Here is a 21336-nt window from a genome sequence, read left to right on the forward strand (position 1 = left end):
TTTCATATAAATAAATTAAGTTTATTGCTGAATTTTCCCATTAACATTATAGAAAAATTTTTTAAAAACACTGAAATTTCACAAATTATTGACAGCCCAATAGTTTTAAACATACTTTATAAAAAAAAGTACAAAAGTGACATTAGAAATATTTTTTGAAGAAAAGTAGATCATCTAACTGCAAAGAAACATGAATCCAGACAATGAATGGCACAAATACAGCACTTACAGGAGTACTCATTCACCACCTAGAAGTCATTGTCTGCATTATGAAATAGATTCAGTTTGAGAAGTTAGACATTCAGTTTGTTTCTGAACTAGCCTATCTTGGTTTTGCCTCTCTTTTGTAAGAAAAGAGCTAGGTCTTTACTGCTGCTGGGATGAAATACTGTACATCAACTGGAGAACAAGGAGGGGTCGTCCTTCTCCCCTGGTACCTGAACAAGAAAACAGTTCGTACAGAAATGGCTTTGGCACTTTAACCCTTAACCTAGTCCCAAACCTTGTTATTTGAATATTGTATCCTCACGTGATTTTTTTAACACCATATCCTCTCCATTCTTTTTATATACATTATATATACAGTAATAAAATTCTTTCATTCTTAAAACAGGTTGACCCAAAACAGGTCACATTAAATCTTTGTAGCAATTCACTCAGATAGCTTTCTTCTTAATTCTTATAACACAGTTAACATATTGTTTGTTTTTGTTTAAGCTACCTTCTGGGATTGACTTAAGGCTCTAGTTTAATCCAAACAGCTTAGTCTTGGTATGAATCTCTTTTGAGGCTGAAATCATACACCACCAACTCTCTCTTTTGAAGCTATTTCTCCTTGTTGGATGGATGTAGTGTCTTGTCTGGGTAATCCATACAGATATATAGAAACACATACAAGAAGAGTGCCCAGAGCAAAGGTGAGTGCTGAAAAGAAAAAAAATAAGTTTAATTTGTATTTGTGTCCTTAAAACTATATCATAATAATTTTAAATTTTGAAATCTTTTATTATGGGTTTATACCATTAGATCATATGGAAAATAAATCTAAGTGTTCTATTTTTATGATAGTAAGGTTTAGAAAGATAATCAATTCTAGCTCCCCAGCACCCCTCACCACCAAAAAAAAGTACAGTCAAGGGAATGACTATACACTTTCCAAGAACACAAGTATGCCTGTCCTGGGCCACTGACAAAGAATATACTAACTTCCCTATATGCTAATTTAAAGAAAAGCAGTGGAATGTGGCTTTTTTCGTGGCACTAGAAACCTGCAGAAATTTAGAGTAAAAGGTAGTTGAGCAAAATTTCTGAGTTAGATGACCAATGACTCAAACCAGTGAAAATTTCTGAATAGGAAATGAAGTGGTGATTTACTGAGTACAATTCCATTTTCTGCTAGCTTTTTTTTTTCTTTAGCTTGTCCAAACTTGACAAACAGGCATTTTATACATAAACACTTATGTCAAAGTCTACGTCAAAAGTGTATATTCTGTTCAAAACTGAACCATATTCTATATGGAATACAAGAGCACAATCTTACTAGCTCTAAAAATGGCACACAGAGAAATGACATCAAGCTATGATTTTAGTTCACTCCTAACTAGCTTTGCCTTCAAAAAAAGGAAGTTAAATCTAAGTAGAAAACTGGAAGAAAAAAAAAAAAAAAAAAAAAAAAAAAAAAAAAAAAAAAAAAAAAAAAAAAAAAGAAAACTGGAAGATTTCTAAGATGTTCTAATTCATTTCCATGACCATCAGCAAGAACACTGACCAAAAGCATTTTTCACTGTTCCCAAGTATCCCTTAGGATCAAAGGCAAAAGGATTTGTTAAGGAAGGATCAGAACTACAATTAAAATTTCACCCAAATCAGGTAAGAAATACATCTAAAACAGCACCTATATACACTGATACTAAAATGGTAAGTGGCTGGCCTCCTACAAAATACATAACTGTGTGCCAGGCATTATTCTAAGCATTTCACCAAAACCACCCTAGCAGATGGGTGATATGGTCAGTCCCATTTTACAGATGCAGAAACTAAGACACAGGTTAAGTAACTTCCCTCCCCCACCCCAAAGCTGCACCACTAATAAATGATACAGGCAGAACTTAAAACCATACTATAAAATGGTTTTGTAAGATTTCTACAAGCTTGGTGTTCCTCTATTTGCATTTATAACAAGAGTCCATTTTAAAATCAAATGTAAATATAAGCCAGGTCTCTTACTTAATGTCAGTATTTAACAGATTGTGGTATAATTGATCAGTAAAGAAAATTATTATTACAGCACCCTGAAATGTTAAGTCAAAATCACTACTTAAATAATTCAGAAGCCAACTTAATGCTGGGTGTGGGCTAAGGAAATATATATTAGAAGGACTCACATTGTGAGGGTGCCAGAATGTCATCTATGGTAATGAATTTTGTATTAATTACATATTAAGTGAAACAAAGATATCTTTGATTTAGATTTGGATTGTTGCTTCAAAACCAATTTATACCCAAGTCTAAAAATTAGGAAGGTACAAACTCAGGGAGATGAGTTTTCTGTTCTTCCTTCATCAGAGAAAGCCTTATTTTAATTGTATTGCTGAAAGGAATCATCCCCTAAAGTCCTTGTATTCATTTTCTTGCATACCTAATCAACACTATGTTCACCTGGACGTAAGAAGTATTCAAGTTGTTTTGTATCTCAACCCTGGGGAGCAGGGAGGTCCTGACTCCAAAAAAGGTTCCTCCGTAGCCCTCTCACTCTCAGTAGACCCAGTACCCCTCAGCATAAGCTCTAGGATGACTGCAAACACCTTAGTACTGCTAACCCGTATCTCATACAACTATAAACTATAACAAAACAATCTGAGTAAGGCACAATGATCAACTGCCATATTTAATAACATGAAATGAATCAAGAAGTGGGAAACTCTTCTGTGTTAAAAACTTAAAAATACAAACTAAGACATACTTATCTGTAACCCAAACAGCATCACTGAAGCAAAGGTAGAAAGGACAATGGCTGCTGCCGCAGAAAAACCCTTCATGATGTTGTCTGTGTACTTGACCACAACGGAAGTGTAGAGGCCTCCAACACTTGCAAGAACTTGTATACACAAAGAGATAAAATCTTAACACTCAAATAATGGAACATTCTATGACAGCAAAGCAATTTTCACCCCTAGAGATGCCACACTAATTTACCTAGGAAAATACTATTTTCCTTACAAGTAGCCATCTGAGAGAGTTTGTACTAAAATCGAGTAATAGTTCCTACAAAACAACATTGTTTTTCACATGCCCAGAGGGCTATGTGGTCTACTACTAAATTGTACACATTTATTGCTAGCATATTAGATACTTTTGATTGTGAAGGCAAAATTGCTTTGGGATAGCTATGCCACAAAAGTCAGTCAATAAAACCAAAATTACATTTTCAAACTGGTGTTCAAAGTATCAAAGGAACAATTTCGAAATGTTATAAAGGCTTAAAACACAACTTAAAAAAAAAAAAAAAAAAAGATCTAGCCAGAACTTTTAATTCCTGGATACTTACAGATGACAAACCATACATAATATGTGTAACCATAGAAAAATCCTTTTTCATTAATTTCAGCTCCATCTGACAAGTAGACGCCAACTAATGTCACAACAATCCCTGAGAGATACATTTGAATGTTTCTCACCCAAAGGGAAGTATCTGAACTCTTTAAAACTTTTTCAAAATACACTCCTGGAAAAAAAAATTAGATATGCAAATATGAGAGATACTATTAAAATTAATTTAAAATGCCTTTCATTTAGAACAAGAACAGAGGTATGATGATGTAAGGTATATAATTCAGGGAACAAACACATTTTACATCAAATGCACATTTATTATGTTGGTTGTGACATGTGGCATCTTAGATATTACCAACATGTATTTTTATAAAGCATAAAGATTAATAACTAAAAAGGAACTTTATAACCCACATTTAACAGAAGACTCAAATTATTAAGAACAGTTTCTGCCTTTATTATAGCAGTCAGATAGATCATAGAAGCTCTCTGTTAATGCCAATAATAGACTTGCTTTGGCCGGCTAGAAAACTATACTATTAGAGTCAATTATCTTAATCATATCCCTGAAAAAAAAAATCATATCCCTGTAATATCTGCCTAGTAATGAAAACTCCCAGCTTTGCAAAATAACCTATATAATCACCACTTGGGATTTTTTACAGAGTAACAACCAAAATAAAATTTAAATAGAACTTGCTGAGTGAAGCCATTTTCCTTTAAAGTAAGGTTCAACAAGCCAAGTTCATACACAATGGCAGAAGGACCATGAACTCCCTCACAGATAATACATTTTGTGTATACATGTATTTTTCTTGGGGTTGAGGGTCCGTAGTTTTTTCAGATATTCTGAAAGAGCAAACGACTCCTTATTACATACACCCAAAATCACATACCACTGCTAAAAGTTTTATACTTAAAAATGAATATATGAAAAAAAACAAAAAAAAAAAATGAATATATGTATTCATCAAAGATTTTCATTATAAACACCATGTTAATTACAGACTTAGAAACTGCCACTCAAATACTAATCAACTAAAAATTCTAATGAAAAACAAGATTGTTTTCGGTGAATGTGTGTTAGAAAGAGCCAGAGAAAGGGAACAAACATATAATGGCTATTCCTATTCCCATTTTTTAATATTCTATCTGAGAAAACCACTTAACTATTAGGTACTCAGTTACTCCAAGCATAAAGGGATATTAAACCACCCACCATTTCCTAAATTGTGTATTGAAAGGTGGAACTAAATAAAATGTTGGACACAAACATTTAATTGTTCAAAATGGTAGTAACGTCTAATAGCGTATTATTTTTTGGGTAATTCAATTTTTGTTTCTAATTTGCTTGTTCCTAAGAATAAAAATTTAGCATGATGCTATCATTAAATATATCCTAAATTTAGATTGTTTTCCTCTTACCAAACATCTTTTCTACAAGCAATATTTCACTTCCATATCCCACCTACTTTCTTAGTCAAAAGTAAAAAGAATCCTAACTTTTGAAAAAGCACAAATAAAGATAAATAATAACATAGCTATAACAAATACACTCTTTGCTAAAAAGAACTTTGAGGTTCTCTGTTGAACTATTTCTAAAACACATGTTGTACTAACATCCATACATTGTCTCTTCTTGATTAAGTGGAGGATTTCTTGTCCCTACACATGAATCTAGACTTTCATGTTTTTTTGATGTTAGTGATTTTGGTTTTCCTCCCTCCCTTTTTGGCTGGTGCTTCTATGTATCAACTTTTCTGAGGTACTCTCCACCCTGCCCTCCTTTTCTCCCTATTCCAGAATTCCTAATCTGTTAAAGCAGAGGAAGAACTTAAGGTTAAGAGGGAAAAACAGATGCTGAGCTGGTAACTGAACACCTAAAGCAGCAGAATCATACCTGAAGATAGTGCCATTTCCAGGAAAATGGAGATACTTGAGCTTTCTTTTTTTTTTTTTTTTTAATTTTTTTTTTTTTTTTTTTTATTTATTTATTTGTGATAGTCACACAGAGAGAGAGAGAGAGGCAGAGACACAGGCAGAGGGAGAAGCAGGCTCCATGCACCGGGAGCCCGACATGGGATTCGATCCCGGGTCTCCAGGATCGCGCCCTGGGCCAAAGGCAGGCGCCAAACCGCTGCGCCACCCAGGGATCCCTACTTGAGCTTTCTAACTGCTAATAACTTCCTCCATTTTCAGAAGTCTTTGTTCATTTACTTTTTGGTCCTTAGTCCAATCCTTAGCTGGACTGATGGTAAGCATGATGTAAGAACATGAGTAAGTATGTTCTCAGATAACAGCAAGTATGAATGAGGTCTGAACTGAATTCAACACTGCCACACATTTACTGAAAAAACAGCTGGCACAAAACAGTAAGTTGGAGGATAAGCCTTACTGGGAATAAAATTGTTACAATGAAATAAGATGAACTAGATCCCTATGTAGAGTTTAATCTTGTTTAAAATTTTTAACAGAATAAAACAATGCATTTATCATTTACCTGCAAATCCTGAGCACAATACAGCAACAGCTATAGCGCCAAACCCTAACAATGGATTCTGTTCCACCTGCAATAATGTTTTAAAAGTGATTAGTGACAAAATTCATCCAAGAGAGCAAATGACTATAAAAATCTGTATTACAGTTCTCTTGAAAGTATATGCCACATGAGACCCCGCTATCCTCTAGAGAAAGAGAGAAACAAACAAAAGGCCATCCCAGAAATCTCTGAAAAAGCACTGAAGTTATAAAATGTATCGCTCAAATTGTAGCCGTGGTGTATGTTTACCAGAACATGCGTGCCCATTTCCTAACAACAGGCAACCTAGCACAGTATTTTGCATAGTCAGCTTGCCTCTTAATTTTAACTTCTGCCACCACCCAAACTCAGGCCCTGATAGTGTCAATGATGTAAATGGTAACAGTTTTACTCATTTATTCCCTAACACCTGCAGGATGAGGTAATGACTTTTAAGCTTTCCTACTTTACTGAATCTTTATCAAATATTAATACCTTACTTACTATGTACTGGATATTTCTCATATACTAAATGAATAAAAATGAGAATGATACATAGTTCTGGTTCTGAGATAGAGGAGGATAGAGGATACTGGAGACTACAGGATAGAGGAGACTGACAGGTATATATAATCCTAATTCTGTGCTAAAAGATGCATGTAAATGTGCCCTAATCTACTGTTTCAACTTTACTTCCTTTTTCTTCCCTAAACTAATCCTCAAAGAGCTTTCATCAGTCTTTCTTCAGAGACAAATACTATCTCAATAGTAAGAGTTGAGACATATGACTATACTATGACAATAACATACCTTATTCAAAATAAAGAGCCTGATAGTATAAGTGATTGTAGCTGTTATTACTACTATTGATTACCTAGCAAAAGGCTAGAACACATGACTTTACTTAAAAAGTTTAATGGGGGTGCCTGGGTGGCTCAGTCAGTTAAGCATCCAACTCTTGATTTAGGCTCAGGTCATGATTTCAAGGTGGTGAGATCGAGCCCGCTGTCTGGCTCCGAGCTGGGCATGGAGCCTGCTTAAGATTCTTTCTCCCTCTGGTCTCCCCACCACTCTGCCCTCCCACACATTCTGCATTTTGGTTTAGGAAAAGCTCACACACATAACACATTTGCGATAAACTGTGAAATGTTTTATGTATAATCAGTTATGGAATGGCTATTCTCCCCCCACCTCCTCTGAAAACTTACAGACTTATAGGCTAATTTAACAAGTCTCTAGTATTCAGAACAGAGGAGGTAATTCACAAGTTACACCCCACACTACTTGGGAAGTTTTAAGACTACTGAAGGACAAGAATCAATGAATACATCTATAAGAGATATAAGGAAGTACTGTGACAAGCAGCAGGGAGCAAGAAATCTTTAGAAATGTATTATGAAAGAAACAACAAGGTTGTCTCAATGGGGAGGAAAAAGATTTGGATGGTGGTGGTGTGACTGTACTCAAACATACAAAGGATCATCATATATAGTGAATTGGGATTTGCGTTAGTCTAACAAGAACAAAGAACAATGAGGGGCAGTTACCAGAAGCTGCACTTTGCTTAAAATATGAAAGAACTTTATAGAGTGGTCCAAAAGTAGGAAAGCTGCCATATACTCTGCGTTAGATTACTGAGCTTTTCACATACATTACCTATATGAGGTGGACCTAGCATGCTTTGTAATGGTGTAAAGTCTTAAAGTTCATATTTCACTTCTGTTTGCCTTACTTCCCAATAAATTATTTCTATGAGAGTCTACAACTGAATTAAATGTGCAGTACATATTTGGTCACTGTCTTGAAATACCACCAAGAATATATTAAATATGTGAAGACAATAAATATTCATCTAAACCTCATTTTCTGGCAGGTGAGGGGGGAATCCTCCACCTAGTTTTTGGCTAGAAACTACCTAAAAAATGACTGACTTCCTACTTGGCACAAGCTCTCCGTACATCCTCAGCCACCTTATATTTATAGGAGAACTGTGGTCTTTTATTTCCTAAGAGGTAGTGCTCGCTTCGGCAGCACATATACTAAAATTGGAACGATACAGAGAAGATTAGCATGGCCCCTGCGCAAGGATGACACGCAAATATCCTAAGAGGTAAAGAGACTCTTCGGTTGTTGAGGGAAATTCAGTTTCCACTTCCTAATTCTCTTTGTAAAAATAATCTATAAAGTATATTACACTTTAAAAAAAAATCAGGCATGTACCTCAACACTGAACTCTTAAACTGAAAATTATAAAGGCACTTTTGGCCCTATTTTAGTTATTGATTATCAGTAAAAACACTACTATTCTATAATCCCTATCACTGACAGTGGGAGTATGTACAAAAAGATTTTAAAAAACTGGGAGTTGAAGGAAAACATGACAATTAGATGGAGAAAACCTTGCTTAGGGTTCTTGAGAAAATGTCTAAAAGGCCTGTGAGTTCTGAACATACAAACTGGAAACTGATAAAATTATATCACAGGTTAGCTGTTAGTGTGTAACTATGGACAAGTTACTTCAGTTGTTTGAACTTCAATTTTGTCCTCCATAAAACGAAGGGAGTTGATTACATTAATGGTATTTTCCATCTCTAATATATTTTAGTCATATTCCCACCCAGAAAAACTAAAGGAGGGGATTCCAATCAGTTATATTATCTGTATCCGAAGGGAGTAAAAAAAAAAATTAAAAATGCCTATCTGTAGGGCAAAGATTCCTTTCAATCAAAGAAATGTAATCATACTACATTCATCAATATGACTGTCTAAAGTGTCATAAGACTTAAGGAAGTCTTCTATTTTAGGTATGGTATTTGTTTCTTACCACAACTTTTGTAGCTTGGGCTGGCTTCCACTGTACAAGTATGACTCCACCACACAGCATAAAAACTGAAATCCACTGTAATTTGCTGAGTGTCCGGTTTAACATTAAAACAGTACATAAAGCAGTGCAGGGAATCTTCAATTGATAGGTCACCTAGAAACAAAACAATGAATTAATGAACTCATAACAATAGTCTGACACAAATATTTGATATTAACAGAATTATGGAGAAAAAAATATAACGTGATAAAGGGTTAATAAAAATCTTTTCACCCTAAAAACTTGTTTTTAAGATCCTATATTTTTTGTTGTCATTCACCTCCACTTACCTGGTATACTGCTGCATCCAGATTGCTAAGAGCTAGGAAAGCCATATTGTTCTGAACAGCATACACTAATGATGGTACACTTAACTTCATCAGTTCCTTGGGGCTCCCCAAGACATTTTCTTTTAAAGATGCCTTGAATCTACCCAGACTACCAGCTTCTCTTTGAAAACAAAAGGGAGAGAAAGAGGTGAGAAAATTAAAGACCATCTTTTTCTTTTTTTTTTTTTTGTTTTTTTTTTAAGATTTTATTTCTAAATAAACTCTGCACCCAACATGCAGCTCAACTCCCAACCCCTAGATCAAGAGTCATGTGCTTTACCAACTAAGCCAGCCAGGTGCCTCTATATAGTGTCCTTTTGATAAGATTCCTTCACACAGAATAGCTGTAAGGTGTTAGGTCTATTGATGTAATTTAGCAAATTTATTTTGTTTTTATAATTTCAACTAATTTTAGATTAAAAGAAACATAACTGTGTAAAAGAAAAACAATTACAAGGGTTTTTTGGGAAAATATGACAATGAGGCTTACCATCATCAACCTCTGGTCAAAGCTCCAGGAGTTTTTAAGTATATTAAATAATGACATAATAGGAAACCAGAATTGCTGATATTACCTATAAAAATTTAATCCCTCCCATTTTAACTGCCATTACATCAAGCTCACCCTCATTATTCTAATTAGATTGCTTATCTATTTTTAAAGGTTTTGTTTTTTTTTAATTACTATACGTTTAAATTACAAACAAGAAAAAAGCTTTGATAATTATGGAAGTTACTTGGGATAGGGATTGAGCAATTCAGGTCAATATTCTTTGTAAATTAGTTCAGTGCTTATGAAATCTAGTACACAATAAATCAAAGCATACTCTTATAAAACTGAAGTACATATCTATAAGCTTGCAGGAAATAATTTTACTATACCAACTGCAAAAAATTTGCAGGAAATAATAATTTACTAATACCAATACTAAACTGTATTTGTAATGTACATAAAGTTTGCTACTTGATGCATACTGATGATACATGCTCTTAACTATTCATATTTTTTCCTCAGGAGGAACTAGTTAATTCGGTTCATATTTGCCCTCTTGAAAATTTCCTGAAAATAAAAAAGTGTGTTTTATATTAAGCATCAACACCATACAAGGGTTTATATCAAAAGGGTCCTTAAGTTCACAATATCCTTAAGAGGACAAGGCCATAATATTTCTGCAGGGAAACAGATCTGTTTCAACTCCAAGTTAATGACAGTCACACTAAGCCTCTATTATGTTTGCTTAACAGAATCAACAGTCATTAACTGAATTTTGTCATATATAAATACAGCAAAAATAATTACACATGTTCTGAAGGGGATCAAAAAGTCAACAAGGTCAAACTTATTACCTATACCTATCCACTGTAGAACTCTCCAGCCCCCAAGAAAATGCTTACATGTGACAGGAAATTTGGCCTAGCATAGAAACAAAAGACATCCTTCTTAGTTACAGGTCTTCTTCAGGTGCCAAATTCAGCATGCTCTACCCCACAATGGTAAATCTATATGCTGAAAAGTAATGCACATGGCGTGGTGGCAGGCTATAAACTCTATTCAGAAAAGGGAAAGAATATCAAAAAGATGACTATGAAGAAATTCTAGGTAGTAGAATTTTCCAGTACTAAAGATTGGCCCTTTAAACATTTGAGTCTTTTTTCAATTTTGAATGCAAATCTAAGATGTCCTATATGCTTCCTCAACACCTCAAAACTCATTTTTTTCAGAGAATGTTTTCCCTCAATTATAGAATTGACGAACAAAACTAAAGAGAAACAATTAAAATAAGAATGAAGAACCACAGGAGTACAGCTCAAAAGAGCTATCGTAACAGGATGATGTATTAGAAAACATACTGGAACATTTTCCTTAATGTCCTATTTCCCACTAGTAAGCACAAGATAGCAGAGATATAAATCTTATAAAACTGTGAAGTACAGGACATTGCTTTCAGTGTACTGTTACTTTTAATGCCTTCTAAAATACTGACACATACTGCTCTATCTGTAGAGTGGTTCCCTAACGAACTAAGAGATACCTGTTTGTACCCATCGCCCACATTCCACTGCCATGTTCATTAATTCCCTACATTGGATTCCCCAAGCTCGAGTATAGTGGCTATTATCCCTTCCCTAATCACTTGTTCTGGGCAATGCCAATTTACCTCTACCCCTTAGAGATACTCTAAGCCTTCAATAATATCAAATGAATTATCGCCTATCCAGAAAAGAGGTGGTCTCTTTATCACTGACCCTCTTTACCTTGTTGGAATATGGACTACATAAGTACCTCATTACTATTCCACCATGCCTGTATCAATATCAGAATTGCTGTGGTCCCTTTTCTCCTTATCTCTTCTACTGCACTTGCAGCTTTCAACATAAAAGAAGTGCCTATGAGACATCACTCGTCAACCTGAGGACTCCTTTCCTTCGTTGTGACAAACCAGTAAATCTAGTGTATCAGGATTGACCTTCAGATCTTTGGCTCTCCTGGCTATATCCTTTCTGTTGAATGCTTAGGAGATACTTATTCACTGCCAGAAAGGCTTCAGTACTTTTTTCTGGTTCCTTTTCTAATGCAGATATTAGAGAAGCCAAGCTATATCAGAATGTTAACTACTGGAGAGTTCAGGTTTCACTGTAGTGCTTTATAATTATAGCAGTATTATATAATTATAATAAAATATTTTGAACTAAGTTACAAAGGCAGAGGATGCTAAAAATAATTTAAAAAACAAAAGCTCAAGAATAGAAAACTATCAGTAAAATAAAGAGACTTAGGGGGCCTAAGAAAGAATATGTGGGAATCTTAGCACACAGTTTAAGGAAATAAATGATTTTAGTATTAATCAAATTAAATCCTGTTTAACACATGTTAAAAATATAGCTCTTAAAGCTTATAATTAGCTTTACTCACTAAAGATAAAAAATAACAATATATCTTCTAGAAAACACTAGTTGTCATCTACTGTTTTACTATTAAACAAAAATAATCAATTCTAAATATACTACAGCCTTGAATATACTATAAAAAGGAACACATAAAAGCCAAAGGTGATTTTTTCTTCCATTTTCCTGCCCTGTTTTCTTAGAAATCAAATACTTTACTAAGTACCTTTTGTAAAAAACAAATGTATTAAACTCCATTGTATGTGACATTGCTAGATTTAAAAAAGAGCATGTGTAATCCAAAAGCACAAATTTTTTTTTTAGATATAGTCTCCCATTAAATTTCTTAATCGAACAATTTGTTTTGATTTTTATTGCTGGAATAGAATGTGCAACCTTTTGTTATCTGAAGAAATTCTGAAACTCCTCATTGATTACAGAGATTCCACTGGTGCCTTCCCCCCTAAAAATTTCCTATCAACAGGCTGAAACCAATTTTTTTCTGACCTATATTTATATTTGGTCAAAAAGTAGGCCTTGTTCTCCCAGCTCCTGATCTGATGAGAACTACTTGGAGGCATCATGTAAGGTACATGCCTTTTACATCCTATGATCCTAAACCCGTTACAACATGGGTACAAAGAGGTGTCAAAAAATGCAAACCCAAAAAAAATAAAAAAATAAAATAAAATAAAATAAAATAAAATAAAATAAAATAAAATAAAATAAAATAAAATAAAATAAAATAAAATAAAAATGCAAACCCAGTGTTACAGATTTTATGAGAACAGTATTTCTGGTCTTCTAGAAGAGTGACTTGACAAACAGTAGCTTAGGAAGTTTGAATGGTTAAGTAAATGTTTAGATCTGATGTTACGTGTAGTAATAAGTTATGAAAAAATATAAACCAAGTCTTAGCAATAAAAAATAAATAATATATATGTATATATAAACAAACCCAGCAGGAGAAACAAAACAGGACTAGATAATCTATAATGTAAGCCATTATTCTAGGAAATGCCAGAAAATAATTAAAATAATAATTTTTCTGGAGTAAAATAATTTTCTCCAGTCTTATATAATGTATTTGGTTTATTACTAAACACACTCAAAATATAGTATATTTACACAACCTGCTAAGTTTACTTAGTCTTTATAGACTGATGAAGAGCAAACAATAAAAAGTGACTTTGTTCTAAGACAATGTGAAAGTTTTGTAGTTTCATTTCTTCATTCCACAAGTGACAGATTTAAATAAAAACTGTCCGTTTTAACAGCTATGATAGCATTTAATAAAGCATACAGCTAACCAGTAATTTTCCTGTGACGTGGAGTAGTTACTAGTTTGAAAAACCAAAATATTTTAGACATTATACTGTTTTAAGTTTTAGAGTATAACTCAGAAATTGGTAATTCAAAGTTCTTTAAAAATCAATTTAATCACATAGAACTTTTGCAACTTTGGACTGTAATCTGTCCCCTCCTCCTAAAAACAGGATTTAGTAATTTCCTCTTCAATTTAAAAGTGATCTGATGTAATCATACATATGCACAACAGTGTAAGAAGATGGGTTGTTATGCCTTTGTTTAGATTGCAAACAACCCAAATGCCCAACAATAGAGGCTAGTATATATAATACATCCAAATAATGGAACACCATGCAGCTCTTAAAAAGATTTAGATTTAGATTTCTATGTACGGACATGGAACAATCTCGAAAATAAAACATTTAAGCAGGAAAAACAACGTAAGGTGGATCATTAGCATATACCATCCATATATGCATAGTATGGGTAATTAAAACTCCACCAATCAGACCATGTAAACTTTAAATCTTACCTAAGCAGCCATCTATTAATTCTTCCCTGCATTCCTATTCTTGCAGTTCTAGCTTACTGAAATAAGTATAATTTCACATTCCAAAAATTACTATAAATTATAAGTAAAATCAGCAAGAATGGGGAAACCTAAAATTACAAACAAACCAGAAAAACTTGTCAGGTTTTTTTTTTTAATGAATAACAAAATTACACTGAAGGGGAAAAAAGAACTGACCCAACTATTCTTTTTTTTTTTTTTTTTTTAAAGATTTTATTTATTTATGATAGTCACAGAGAGAGAGAGAGAGAGAGGCAGAGACACAGGCAGAGGGAGAAGCAGGCTCCATGCAGGGAGCCCGACGTGGGATTCGATCCCGGGTCTCCAGGATCGTGCCCTGGGCCAAAGGCAGGTGCCAAACCGCTGCGCCACCCAGGGACCCCTGACCCAACTATTCTTAAAAAAGTCTTCTTACTGTATGTTCTAAAATGAAAGGCAAAAAGAACTACATACAAATACTGTTTAGTGAGTAGGATTTTCACAGCTCTATGTTAGAAACTGAATCTACTCATGTACTCGAAGATTAAGCAAATAAGTAAATATCTTAAGGATAACAGAACCTAGACGCATCACCATTAGAGAAGGGAGCAACTATGGGAAGGGAAGTTTTAAAGTAAACTGTGTATGAGATCAGAATTACAGATCTCAATATTACAACTCATGGTTATACACACAGACATAGACATACACATACAGAAACATTAAAAAAAGAGGAAAGAAAGAAAGAAAGAAAGAAAGAAAGAAAGAAAGAAAGAAAGAAAGAAAGAAAGAAAGAAAAAGAGAAAGAAAGAAAAGAAAAGAAAAGAAAAGAGAAAAAGAAAAAAGAAAAGAGAAGAAAAGAAAACAGGAAAAAAACTTGAAGATCCCACTGCCCTAATCTGGGATAATTTTAGCATCAAAATAAACAATGATAATGGATTCCAGCCCAATGAATCCATGAATCTATGCTGTGTGTATGAGAGAGAGACAGAAACAGAAAGGGAATGCTTCTTAGAGTAGGCAACTAATAAATGTACAAGGAACAATGAAATTAAGAAATTACTATTTGGCAACATCAATGGGCAATAAATTTAGTGAGTGAAAATGATAGGAGAAACCGTATTTCCTTAGCCACGAAGTATCTCTCCACAAGATATTCATTAATTACAAAGATAAAATGGGTAACTCTATGTGGAGAAACTTAGCAGGCACTACCCTAATCAAATCAAAATTAAATTACCAGTGATGGGGCAAATAGATATTACATGCCTGATGATACACTGCAGTGAGGACACACCATTTCTGTGATACTTCTGGCCACAAAAACAAAAAATACAACTAAATTTAATCATAAGAAAGCTTTCAATAAACATAAATTGACATTCTATGAAATAAATGGACTATGCTCTTCAACAATGTCAAAGACATGCAAAAAAGAAATTTGGGAGAACTGTCCCAAATTAAAGGAAGCTAGAGATGTGACAACTGAATGTAATTATTCTACTATTTAAGGACACTAGGGCAATTGGCAAAATTATCTAAGGTTTGTCAATTAAATAATAATATTATGTCAATACTAGTATCTCAATTTTGGTATTTTATGATTAGGTAACAATGTCATTGTTTTTAGGAAATATGCACTAAAGAATCTAGGGACAAAGCAGCATCTTGTGTGACCTTCCTCTCAAATAGTTTGTAAAAAATGCACAAGTATATACAGAGAAAGAATATAAAATGTACATGGTAAAATGTTGGCATTCGGAAATAAAAAAGAAAAATCAGAAAATAAAACAAAATCACTGAAATGTCTAACAATGCTACTACATTCTTATCTTTGTCTTAGCTAATCAAAACCTCAATTATTTCACTGTTCTGAAAGACCCATAATTTGAAAATTAGAGATCAGGGAACTTGTCTTCTAATCCTCTCACTGCCAATCACTTTCTAGGTATCTTTGGCAAATCTTCCCTCAACCTAAGATTTCTCATAATAGAAGATGAAATTATAGCTACAACTAAAATAGAGGGACAAGAATGGAATGAAAATTGGCTGTATCTACCTGCATGTTTCCCTCACTGTCTGAGGGGAGACCGGAAAGAATGTTTCCTTAACATCACTCTGGTAGCCCGCCACTCTCAATAGCAGTAATCCTGATATCTGAATGCAGTAAATTTAATTGCTGCAATCTTAAAAGATATTTGGCACTTTACACAACACATTTTGACATTGATTAACAGATTGTATTCCACAGTGTAGTTTCTTGCTTTCTAAAGAAGTTAGGTATCTGCTCATTAGGTTTTCAAAAATTCCTTTCTTACGATAGTGCCAAAAAGCAGCATTATTCTTTGGTTTTCCTAAGGTGGTTTTAACTTACAACATTATATATTATAGAAGTAGTTTCCTCATTTAATGCCCAGTTTTCTTGGAGACCACACCAAGGAGTGCATTTCTCTGCCTTTTGTTCTCTTACCACAATCTGAAAGATGTTATATACTGTACTCCTCACCAAAGCAAGTCTACATTTCCTTCAGAAAGTTAAATACCTTAAACACATCACACAGAAAAATTTCAACTGAATTTCATTTATAATTTACTTTTTTTACTATATATAAATAGGGCAAAGAAGATATGAGATTAAAATTAAGCTATTGTCTTCCAGTGTTTCAGCAAGCCAGCTATACCCTTCAGACTACAAAGGGTTTTTACCATACTAATACTACTACCTATGCTTCAGGGGATGCAACCCCACTATTCCAACCCCAGGAAAGGGAAAAAGGAAGAGAAAGAACCAAAGAGAATGGAGTCTCTGCCATGTGATCTGGATTGCCAATATGAATTCTGTCCAAATAGGATTCCCTACATACAGAAACTCCCTACCACCTTAAATCCTGAGAGACTGGCCATTCATTTAAAATAAGAGTCTGGAACCAAATCCATTTGGTCAGGTCAAATTTATTAGACCAAGATTATATTAATTAGTCCCTTTCCAGTCTCAAGTTCTGACATGAGAAGAGTGACTAGACTGTAGATCTCCAAAGCTCACCAGGAACCATCCTGGTACATGCCTTTTACATCCTATGATCCCAAAATAAGAAATACTACACACCAAGCATTGCAAGGCTGGAAAAACATCAAAATAAACTGCCTCTGCTTAAATTCTTAGGACCTAAATATTCTAATTTACCTAATTTGGGCACTTCGTTAAAGTTATGTTTACCTTAATCTGCTTAATTTAACTCCTAAAGAATTCTGAGACACTGACTCTTATTTTTTAAATAAGCTGACTCCTGTTTGTCTACATACTGCACATATTACTGTGTGTTCCTCTTCATGTAGGTTCTGTGGTTTCTGGTTATATTGTCCAGAAAATAGGAATCTTTTAAGGTAAACAGAGTTAAAGGGCATTGAAAATGAGAATACTTTTATGAGATTCCTCTCTTCTGCCAATCTTTTCTAATCCCATGAGATTATATAGTTTATGTTATAAGGACATCCATATTTATTTCTCTAGCCCAGACCTCTCTTCTGTGTTCCAAACTCATCAGTGCAACTGCCTATTTTCCACAGCCCACTTGGATATCTCAGTGGCACTAAAAACTCAATATTGTACCTACCCAAAATGAAAGTATTGATATCCCCTTCCCTCAAATCTGCTTTTCTTCCTGTCTCAGAAAAAAATAACTGTACCCAGTTTTTTATAAGAAAAATGATTCTTAAGATCCCCCTTGCCTCATCTGCTGTAATTGATCCTCATTATTCATGGGTTCTGTGTGTACAAATCTGCCTATTTGCTAACATGTATCTGTAACCCCAAAATCAATACTCTCAGCACTTGTACAATCATAGGCAGACATGTACAGAGATGCCAAAAATTTGAATTGCCTAATATGCACATCCCCAGTCGAGGTCGAAAAAAGACAGTGCTCTGTCTTCTTGCTTCAGTTTTTACACCGTAAGCAAATGCAGCCTATTTAGTGCAACGTTTTCCCCATTTGGGGGCTTTTTGGTGGTGATTTTGCTCTCTAAAATGGCCCCCAAGCATAATGTCCAAGTCCAAGACAGCTGTAATGTGCCTTAAGGAGAAAAATACAAGTTAGATAAGATTTCTTTAGGCAAGAGTTATAGTGCTATTGGCTGTGAGTTCAATGCTAATCAACATATATTAAATAAGGTGTCTTTAAAAAGAAACATGCATAAAACAAGGTTATATATTGATCAGTTGATGAAAATGTTGCGACCAGAGACTCACAGGAACTTAACACTGTTTTTGCCTTAGGAGCAGAGCGATATTCACTAATTCAGTGTCCATGGTAACTTCATAGAACATAACTACTGTGAATAATACAAATCGACTGTGTACCCAAACCCATCACCAACTCCTATAGATTCTCCTTCCAGAACGTAACTCAGATCCATTAGCTTCTATGCTGTCATAGTAGGCCATTATTTCTAGCCTAATAAGCTTCCTTATTTCCAGCTCTTTGCACCCTTCTAATCCATTCTCCTCAAAGATCAAAATGACTCTTAAAGCAAAATGGATTGTCATGGTTAGTCCTTGATTTAAACCATTCAGTTATTTCTGAGGGCACTTTAGATAAAATCCAAACTTCACAGGCCCATGGACTTACCTTGATACCCTGTAGACCTCTCCTGCTTCATCTTAGCACCACTGAGACATACTGATTTGCTGCCGTTATTCCCTAAGAGTCAAGAATTTTCCTGCTTCAGGGACTTCAAACACACTATTCTCTCTTCTTTCTCTGTGCTCTTATCCTACACAAGTTGTACTCAATGTTCAGGTCTAGGTTTAAATGTAACTTTCTCAGAAAGCCTTCCAACCCAAATGGAGACCCTCTATTATACTTATTTGTAGCATCTTCTAGTTACCCTTCTTAACAGCATATATTACTTATTTGCTTAATATCTGGTTCTCCACTAGACTATAAGCTCCATGAGGACAGAACTATACTGTGCTTTAGTTTCATTATCAAAGGTCTCATCACATATTGCTAAAGAAGCAATCACAATATCCTTTTATTTAATTTTATAAGTATCAATCTGTGACTTCCTAGGTTGAAATCAATCTCCTTTATCTTTCACTTTTTTTTTTTTACCATTCTAAGAAATGACCATTCTTAACACTAAGCAAATTCTTTGTTCCAAGAAATATTTTCTTGTTATGAATAACAGGTAGTTTCTATCGATGTGTTCTGAATAAGCACATGAAAATTTGCCAACATATTCTCCATAAAAATTATATTCACTTTAAAATCCAATAGTTTCCAGGGGATCCCCTGGATGGCTCAGTGGTTTGGCGCCTGCCTTTGGCCCAGGGCGTGGTCCTGGCATCCCGGGATCGAGTCCCACGTCGGGCTCCCTGCGTGAAGCCTGCTTCTCCCTCTGCCTGTGTCTCTGCCTCTCTCTCTCTCTCTCTCTGTCATAAATAAATAAAATCTTTAAAAAAAATAAAATAAAATAGTAAGATAAAATCCAATAGTTTCGGGATGCCTGAGTGGCTCCGTGGTTGAGTGTCTGCCTTTGGCCCAGGGTGTGATGCCGGAGTTCCAGGATGGAGTCCCACATCGGGCTCCCTGGGAGGAACCTGCTTCTCCCTCTGCCTATGTCTCTGCCTTCTCTCTGTGTCTCTCATGAATAAATAAAATCTTTAAAAATAATAATAAATAAAATAATAAAATCCAATAGTTTCAAATGCATTTAATTTCATGTTTTATGAATTCATTGCCAGTGCTTTTTCCACTTAGAAACTCTTATGTGCTTTAAATGAATTTTCTTCATCAAATTCTTGTTAGCCATATGATATCAAATGCCAGCTACCAAAACTATGTATGTCATAATTCTTTACTTTTTTTTGGTTGTCCCTAGTCTTGTATACTCTGCAGGTACAGGTTCATAAAAGAGCCTCTCTTGTGAGCCTTTACATTATGCTGGTGTCAGACACAGCAACTTATTATTGAGGATGATCATGTTCATCAAGTACAGTATTTGGTTTTCCATACTGTTGTTATTTCAGCACCATTATCTGACTTGTCTGGCGAATTCTCAGAAATTATTTGGGTTTTTATTTTTATGTAATTTTCAAAAAAAATTTCCACAAAACAAACTACAGCTGACCATACCCATAACATTGAATAACTGAAAAATAAGAAATACTACACACCAAGCATTGCAAGGCTGGAAAAACATCAAAATAAAGTCTATCCAAGTGGTTTCGCAGAATACAGCTCAATGGCTGAGCTACACCAAAGACCTCGCTGCTTTTTTTTACACATTGGTTTTTAAACCTTCCCAACAGTTACAAAACAACTGAATGATTTGACCTTACAGTTTAAAATGGCTGATGCCATGCATGACAGTCCTATTTCATCCTTGAGTCACAATTGTTTCTCCCTGTGGAATTTGGGGAATAAAAAGAAGAGATGGGTTCCCTTCTCCCTCTTCTATCAATATCCCTATATTTGTCTTAAAAGAAGCCAAGCCTTAAGATTTTATTAAACTCTTAGGTTATATAGAAGTTGCTGTAGAGTTTTTGTAGTTGTAGTAGAGGTTTTTGCCTTTGGAACATTGCCTTTTAAAGGTACAATAAGACCTCTCATTTATCTGACATTATCCAGAATGACGAATCCCCCAAGTAAAGCCAAATCTCCATAAAAATGAATCTTATTAAGTAAGAAACTGTGAAAGGTCTGAGATTTTACCCAACTTACAACCTAACAACTAAGCCCAAAAGATAAATTATTTTTTAAGATTATTTGAGAGACAGAGTACCCGAAAAAGAGCACAAGCAGAGGAGACAGTTGGACAGAAAGGGGGAAGTGGACTCTGTTGAGCAGGGAGCCTTAGGAGCCTGAGATCATGACCTAAACCGAAGGCAGAAGCTTAACCAACTGAGCCACTCAGGTGCCTCTAAACTCCAATATATTAAAGCTTGCTACCACATGGCTTCAAGTTATTTTTCTGTTCTTTTCTCCCTCCCCAAGGCATTTTTATACTTTTTCACATAATATTTGTAATCATGCATGTGTTTACTGATTTTCTCTCTTCTTCTAAACCTAAGCTCCAAGCAAGGAGAAACTATATATATTTCATTCATACCTGTATATGCAACACATTTTATAAAACTGTAACACAAAAATCAGTAAATATCTATTAAATGAAATTTAAAAGTATTTATATGCAATGTGTTTCTACCTAAAAGCTTACACACATGCTATTCCTCACTGGTGCTCCACTCTCACTAAATCACATCTTGAAATCTGTATGAACTCTCACCTGCCACATGACCCAAAAGGGTTCACATCTCATAAATCTC

General features: G+C 34.6%; 1 protein-coding gene and 1 non-coding gene across 3 annotated transcripts in view; one reads left to right on the forward strand and one right to left on the reverse strand.

Moving 5' to 3' along the window:
- The window catches only part of SLC35A1 (solute carrier family 35 member A1), a 24458-nt gene continuing 3122 nt past the window's right edge, over positions 1-21336 (reverse strand). For both annotated transcript variants that reach the window (XM_077903132.1, XM_077903131.1), the window contains exons 3-8: positions 9224-9383; positions 8895-9047; positions 6053-6119; positions 3548-3724; positions 2963-3097; positions 1-924 (exon numbers count right to left, since the gene is read on the reverse strand). In XM_077903132.1, the coding sequence (XP_077759258.1) occupies positions 797-924; positions 2963-3097; positions 3548-3724; positions 6053-6119; positions 8895-9047; positions 9224-9383 (820 nt within the window). In that variant the 3' untranslated portion in view covers positions 1-796. The remainder of the gene's footprint in view (positions 925-2962; positions 3098-3547; positions 3725-6052; positions 6120-8894; positions 9048-9223; positions 9384-21336) is intronic.
- LOC144317970 (U6 spliceosomal RNA) lies at positions 8086-8195 on the forward strand. Its single transcript, XR_013383833.1, has one exon. It is a non-coding gene; the product is annotated as a U6 spliceosomal RNA (small nuclear RNA).

This window comes from Canis aureus, chromosome 7 (assembly GCF_053574225.1).
Source record: "Canis aureus isolate CA01 chromosome 7, VMU_Caureus_v.1.0, whole genome shotgun sequence".
NCBI classification, from domain to species: domain Eukaryota; kingdom Metazoa; phylum Chordata; class Mammalia; order Carnivora; family Canidae; genus Canis; species Canis aureus.